Source organism: Botryllus schlosseri, chromosome 5 (genome assembly GCF_051294905.1).
Source record: "Botryllus schlosseri isolate E-star chromosome 5, Bs_hap1, whole genome shotgun sequence".
Taxonomy (NCBI): Eukaryota; Metazoa; Chordata; class Ascidiacea; order Stolidobranchia; family Styelidae; genus Botryllus; species Botryllus schlosseri.
In genome coordinates, this window is record NC_137240.1 from 6,848,346 (window position 1) to 6,855,717 (window position 7,372).

The 7,372-nt window shown below is 40.5% G+C and overlaps 1 protein-coding gene across 1 annotated transcript; it reads left to right on the forward strand.

Moving 5' to 3' along the window:
• Positions 1 to 1,647: 1,647 nt before the first annotated feature.
• LOC145438801 (coiled-coil domain-containing protein 42 homolog) lies at positions 1,648 to 7,372 on the forward strand. The gene is made up of 4 exons (XM_080316148.1): positions 1,648 to 2,007; positions 3,062 to 3,285; positions 5,250 to 5,387; positions 6,675 to 7,372. The coding sequence occupies exons 1-4, from the start codon at positions 1,738 to 1,740 to the stop codon at positions 7,285 to 7,287; spliced, it is 1,245 nt and encodes a 414-aa protein (XP_080172274.1). The 5' UTR covers positions 1,648 to 1,737; the 3' UTR covers positions 7,288 to 7,372.

Sequence of the window (7,372 nt, forward strand, 5' to 3'; positions counted from 1 at the left end):
GTCTATAAAAGAGACGGATTTTCAGCACTGGTATATCTAATGAATGCTGTCGGCAATGTTATATCTTTTTTCTCTTCTTTAGGTTAGACTTTGCTAGTAAAATTATAATCCCTATTTGAGTATCACAGCAATGATATGATGTGCTGTAAGATTATACTTGAAAGGTATGTAAATGCATGAAATTCGAGTTAGTGCTGCCAATAACAGTTATGGGTTCTACTTGCAATCATATTTCCAGCCATTTATATTTCATGGTGATTACAATACAGGTCATTGTGCATTGCACAACTTGAAAATTTATATATGATGATAGTTTAATGTTAGGGATTCAAGAAATCATCAACACGATTACACCACGATACCTGTTACCGGATTTCATTGTGGTCTGAAGTCTTCTAGTCTGCACAGAAAAGAGTAATTCAGCACATCGTGAGCGATATCAGTGAATTGTGCAAGATCAAAAAATATCGAATTAAGACTATTTTCTAAATTCAAAATTCATCAAATCGCTCAGTTGAATTCGATACTCTCTTGTGACTGAATATATTGGGATTTGAGAGCAGACATGGTATTTAGCGGGTGATGTGGACCTGCGTGAATAGAGTTGCGCCTTAGGACATGTGGTTCGAATCTGGAAAGCTTATGAGGGCTTCGGAACGAAAAGAGCCTGTTTAGAACGATGTTCATACTCTCATTTATAAACGGAGATTGTTGAAAATCATTATTCGACCCAAGGTTGAATCTAATATTTTAAGCATAATCGGCTGGGTATACTGCGCGATCAACAGGATATAAACATATGAAATGATCACTATTAGGTCTGGCTCGTGATTTATGTAGACTTTTAGCGATGGCTGCAATGAATGCGGATTTAAATATCGTTGCGAAAGTCAGGTATTAGAATGTTTTATAATATCCTTTATGAATGATATGGTTTTACTATCAGAATCCATAAACACAGCAGGATTTCACACTGACTGTACTATTTATTGTTCAGTGACAGCAACTCAATGATATATTCTTAGTAATCAGTAGTAAAGTTATCGGAGAGAGAGAGAGAGAGATGATATTCTTTTTCGCCTGCACCATCGAGATGCTTGGACGACGGAGATGTGATACGACCGTAAGGTCACCTAATCTGCACTGCACGTCCCTACTGCGAACAGTAATGTAGGCTATACGATTTTACGAAATCTTAGTAAACATACTTGAAATTTATGTTAGGTAGTGGATCAACGAACATAATTTGCAGATATTTGGAAATCACTGAGCTATATAAACTAGGCATTACCAATGATCCGCTAGTCTCACACCAAATTTTTAGTTTCTTGTTTCTTCAGTATTTTATTTTTATGCTGCTTGATCCCAACCAATGCATCCAAATTTATGACACGATATCTGTATTTGTTAATGCAGGGTGTGATCAGACTAGTTGACCCTACCCAGAGTCATATCGGTCACACCCTGTCCTATACCGTTAAGTTCATATATTGTTGTTTCATGTGCCAATGATGTTTTCTTTACGGTTGGACAAATCGATAAATATCTCTCTCTCTCTCTCTCTCTCTCTAAACTGAGCTATATAAAATGCGTCTGAATTTTGACCACATGATGACGCAATTTGATTGTTGCCAAGGTAACGAATTATACAAGAACAAGTACTCTTCACGAGGATAAAGATTTGCGGGAAGTCAGAGTGTTGAAAATAGTTGAAGTCGGCAATCTTAAGTCAGCGAAATGCCGGCTACTACGACCAGCGAAAGTTCAACTAAATACAGCTTATCGCTGCATCCTCCAAAAGGAAACGTGTTCGTTACGCAATTGAACGATCGCGACGACAATGATGACATCAGAAAATTTCCAATCGTCAAGGAATCTGCCGACAAACTTCTGCAGTCTGGAGTAAATACGTTGCAAAGTACGTCACTTCTACGACAAGCAATTGACGTAGAACATGTCGACCGAGATCTCGCGGAGAAAAGGGAAGAGTTTAAGAGGAGAATGGAAGTAAGTACCAGCAATAACCAATAACAATTCCAACTCATTTTCAACGCCTGTCCTTTTTATATTAATTTGTATTACTTTTCATTCAATGCACATGCCTCTTATTGTCATGCTTTAGGCCAAAATGGGTGTCAGATATAAAATAGGCCTACCATTCATTTCACTCAATAATGACCTCTTATCTCCTGAAATGTCTTTATAGAAAATGAAACGGATGAAATGGGATGAACCCATACGAGACACTCTGCACCTGATTATTAATAACACACACTAATTAATGTGATGGTTGCAATTGTTTCTTCTCCACAAGCTGATCTAGGCGCCCAGGCGACGTGCAACTGAGTCGAATGACGCATAAAGTATGGCCCAGTGGATATACGCAGTTTACGCAGCTCACGCAGTTCACACGCATTTATTATCTGTCTGAACCGAGTTTTAGCTTACTCTTTGAAAGTAACTCGCAACGAAGGTTGCCAATTAGATTGGTGAACAGCAAATAAATTATATAGTAGCCAATTACTCCAATACATCAATAATGATATCAACTAATCTGAGAACAGCTGCGCAAACTCCATATTATCTGTCCAAAAATTCGCATCTTTGTGACGTACGTCCAAAGTAGACCATGAATTGACTATGACGACATTGAGGTGTTATTTCTTTAATTAATGGACAAGCGTTCAAATTGATGTATATATTTGGGGATTGAGATACGAAATCCCGTCCTTCACATTTGCATCATTTTCGCTCCTTCATCAAGGATCGCATATGAACTTTCGCCGCTTGGGATCTGCGTTCCAAATGTCTCTGCGTGATCTGCGTGAACTGCGTGAGCTGGGTGAACTGCGTGAACTGCGTATATCCACAGGGCCGTAAAGTATATATCGGTGCATTTGATGAAGACATTTTTTACATTAGAAAAATTTATGATACAATTTTTGAAAACTATATTTTTTTTTACAAATAAATGAATTTTGTATACCACCTGAAATTACTGACCGACTTCTCTCCCTGATGGCCTGTACATGCCTTGGTGCTAACATGGCAATTTTTCCAGGTATGCAAGGCAAAAGAGCAAGAGCTACGTGCCCGGAGACAGAAAATGAACGAACGAGTTCTGAAATTCGACAAATTTCTGAAAGAAAACGAGGCAAAACGAAACCGCGCGCTCAAAAAGTACCAGCACGAAGTAAGGGAGAACGAAAATAAATGCAGAGATCTGGTGAAGCTCAACGTAGAATTGGAAGACCTGAACCATCACAGGGACCTTCTTAAAAAGAGGTAAATGTAAGAACAATTAAGATGTAGCAGCGTAATGGTGGAGCATCCGGCTTCTTAATCAGTATACCGCGTGTTCAATCATCAGCTGAGTCAGACCTAAGACCTTATTAGTAAAACTGGTATCCATGGCTTTCCCCACTTGAAAGGAAAGGACGTAGTTTATTTTTGTCCTTGATCTTTTTGCGGCATATACACCGACTCATGATACACATACACACGTTCTGCGCATATGCATACCATGAGTGCATGATGTGCATATGCCGCTGGACAAGGAAGTGCAGATATAGCCTTTACGGCTTTCTAAGTCATGCCCCACCCCTCCATGCTGTGTCAGTAATGCATGAGCGCCAAGCAGGGAAGCCATGGATACCAGTGTTACTAATCAGGTCTTTGGTCTGACCCGGCCAGGAAACGAACCCACGACCTACCGATCAAGAAGCCGGACGCTTAACCATTACGCTATCTTGTCGGTCATCTTGCTTGACTCTTCGTATGACTGCGATGGTAAGAAGGAGTGGTGCAAGACTTGAAAAGCCATACAAGGCTTCATCTGCTCCTTCCTTGTCTAACGGCATATGCACATCATGCACTCATGGTATGCATATTCACATATCGTATGTACTCTATATGGATATCATGAGTCGGTGTATATGCCGCAAAAACTTCAAAGACAAAAACTACATCCTATGCGCTTGAACTGCCTGAGAAGTCGGTATCACAAACTTATTGACACAAATGGTCAATCGTAGCGGCGGATTCAAACTAGCTTATGTCCATTTTCTCAAATTTAGAGATCCATTTTTCAAATTGATAGAAAATCAAGTTTTTGTAAATATTCATATTTTTTTCGTCTATATCTTGGCCATCTTTAGGTTAGTTACATTGTTTCAAAGTAAACCATGGCCAATTTAATTTATTATATACCATTTCATCATTTCAACACACCACAATACTGCGATACAGTGAAAAGATAGGAAGCCGTCGAAACGATTTGGAGTAGTCTTTGAAATCAGACACCCACCTTGGCCTAGGCGCTGTAAAGAGGAGGCAAGCACACTGAATGAAAAGTAAAAGAAGTTGATATAAAAGGACAAGCGACAAAATGAGGTGGCATGTGACGGTAGGCGAGATCGATATGTCAGGTCGTGGTCCGTTGAAGTAGAGGGCTGACTAGTATTCATGTTTGAAAGTAAAAATTGAACCTACGCAACCTATAGGATCCCTTATGATGCCTCAAAGCAGCGTAAGCTGTGTAAAGCCACTTGAGGGTGAGAGTGTATTGCAAGCATCTACTTATGCACTCGGTTTTGTTGATGTGGCCGTTGCTCACCTTCTCTTGAGTACGGCATATGACACTTAACATCTACTCTGGCCACATATCTGCCAAGGTGGTCAAAGTAGTCATCCTTGGTACTCAAGAAGAAGTGGAAGTAACTTCGAAAAATTAAAGCTCAAGTTAAAGTATAATTCATTATAGTGATTAACCCTAGTTTTAGCCAAAAAAACTGAAAACTGTTGAGTAGTAGTAGAGTGGAAGTATTCTAAGTTTGAGTAGGCAAACATACTTGAGTACTCCGTCGCTGATGACCTCTGCATATCTATCAACAAATTTATAATCACCAGATTTATAACCACCAGATCTCATAATGAATTGGGAAACTTTACCAAATGCACTGATAACTCAAATCTCCTACCAAAGTTACCGACTACGCCAATACAATTTTTGTATACAGGGAAAATGTTACTCCAAAGAATATGAGACAAAATCGTTTTCATACACCCACATGCGATTACGGGCGATAGCAAACGTAGTATCATAATACAATGCTTTAATATATAATTTATTCTGCAAGTACCAGCAGCTATACATAGTACTATAATAATGGTATAATCGCAGTTTGATGCACTCGTGATTTTTATCAGTATCCTTCTGAATTCAACACAATATTCACTTCTACTTCCAGGCTGGCGAGATACAAAATTTATGAAACGTATCTCACAAAGGTTACTGACATCATGCCAGAAGACTATCTGGAAATGACCGGGGACTCCATGATCGGTAGCATTCTACAGCGACACGAAGGCTTGGCGACAACGAATCAGTAAGTGACTCGATCTCGTTGCAAGCGGCTAAAACATCATCATCCCCGTTGTACGTACCGGCTTTCGAATGTCTGTTTATTACTTGCGCTAAATAAACCCCACTGGCTAATTAATCTGTTCGTTTATTGTTTGATTGATTAATTGATTGATCGTAAAACATAATAACAATTAACATCTACTCTGCGGAGAGCGTTTTTGCCATTGTCGATTGAATGCGCCTTGTACGACTGTAGACGATATGACCATATTGCTGTATCTGATATCAGTGTACATATTCAGCTAATAGCCCACTTTTGGCCCCACTGCACTATACCCTTGCCTACCAGCGACCACGCAACTTGTAGATAATAATTCACTCTTGGATACGGACTTGAATTTCGACGTGATGTCGATGGGCAATGCCGCAATTTGTTGAGCCGGGCCGGCCACCTTGGTCTTATTATGCAGAGGTGGTCGCTGGTTGGTAACGAAGTTCATCAACATATTCGGAGTATTCAATTCAAGTTAGTGCTGAAAATTTCATCATTTCAATACACCACAAGACTGCGATACAATGAAAGATATGAAGCTGTCGAAACGACTTGGAGTAGTCTTCGAAATCGGGCACCCAGTCCCAGCTGGCCTAGGCGATGAAAAAAAGGAGGCATGCACACTGAATGAAAAGTAAACGAAGATAATCTAAAAGGACAGTTGAGAAAAGAGGTGGCATGTGTCGGAAGGCGAGATCGATATGTCAGGTCGTAGTCTGGGAAACTAGAGGGCTAATTCATTTAACTAGGTTTGTCTAATAACATTACTTAAATTACTTCCACCTGTACTGTAGAAACCATCTAATTTTCTGACACTACATAGTGAAATTTAATAAGTAGTTTTACGATAAGTTTGCGTCATTGTTATGAACGAAATTGTCACAAAAACAACACCAGCCCCTTGTACGACCGCAACTGAATATATCTTCGAAGATTGTACCTATTCGTAGTGCCGTCAGTCATTTTCTATTAGTCGCGAAGATAGTTTTGACATGATATGTCTTGGAAATAGCTATACTTCTACTTGTAATTGAGTTGTTTATTCATATTGAAATATACCCGAATATTTTCGGCAGGCACTCGTCAGGGGTAGTTGTCAGCAACTAGTAGAAAGTTCAAAAGAACTTCGTGTATCAATAATCGTATCACCTTCTTGAGTATAGCAAAATCGAATACTTTGACCACCAGTAATATCATGTAGCCTCGCTTCATTGCTACGTATAAATTGCTACGTGTAAATCTCCAACGCTTTCACAGGGGCCTTGTCGACCGCAACTCCACGATACAGACCAGTATAGAAGACGGGCAAAAAGAACTGGACGATCTGAAGCAAGAGTTCAACAAACAGAAGCTCATCTTCAACAGCCAGCTCGCCTCGCTACAAAACAAGAAAGAGAAGCTAACCGAATCCAACGGTATACTGGAGCAGCGCGCGGCAATGAACCATCAGAAAATGTGCGCTCTCATGAGCAAACTGGGGCAGGTGTTGATGGGAATCGACAATCTAGCGAGTCAATCGCACAGGCGACATTGGCCGCCTTTAGCTGAAATGAGTTACACGCAAAAGCTTAATATGGTGCAGGAATATCTTTTAGAGAGAATCGCAGTTGAAGAAATGGTAAGGCACATGATGGCAGAGGCTGAGATACGAAGTAGTAGCGGGCACACTATTTACCAACACGGCAAATCCATCCCGAGCGTGGCAGTAGACGCGCCTACGCCCGAATCAGCCTTTTCTAGGAGACACCATCAGCCCTTGCCCGCGATACAGCAGCACGGGAAACGCGCCGGGCCTGAAAACGATCGGATCCGGCATTTTAAAACCGGCGGTAATTTCCTGGAGCGGCTGTCCGCGATATCGGAAATTTAACCGGGTACTTCTTTCGTGCGATCTTTGAAACTTGCGTGATCATGCCACTACTGCTTTTCTGTTCATTACATGCGTACCTTTGCAA

What these genes read in the sequence shown, in the direction of transcription:
- LOC145438801 (XM_080316148.1), top strand. Translation starts at nt 1,738, where the DNA reads ATGCCGGCTACTACGACCAGCGAAAGTTCAACTAAATACAGCTTATCG. An exon ending in AGGGACCTTCTTAAAAAGAG is followed by an intron (nt 3,286 to 5,249) that starts GTAAATGTAAGA and finishes TTCTACTTCCAG; the next exon opens with GCTGGCGAGATACAAAATTT. An exon ending in GGCTTGGCGACAACGAATCA is followed by an intron (nt 5,388 to 6,674) that starts GTAAGTGACTCG and finishes ACGCTTTCACAG; the next exon opens with GGGCCTTGTCGACCGCAACT.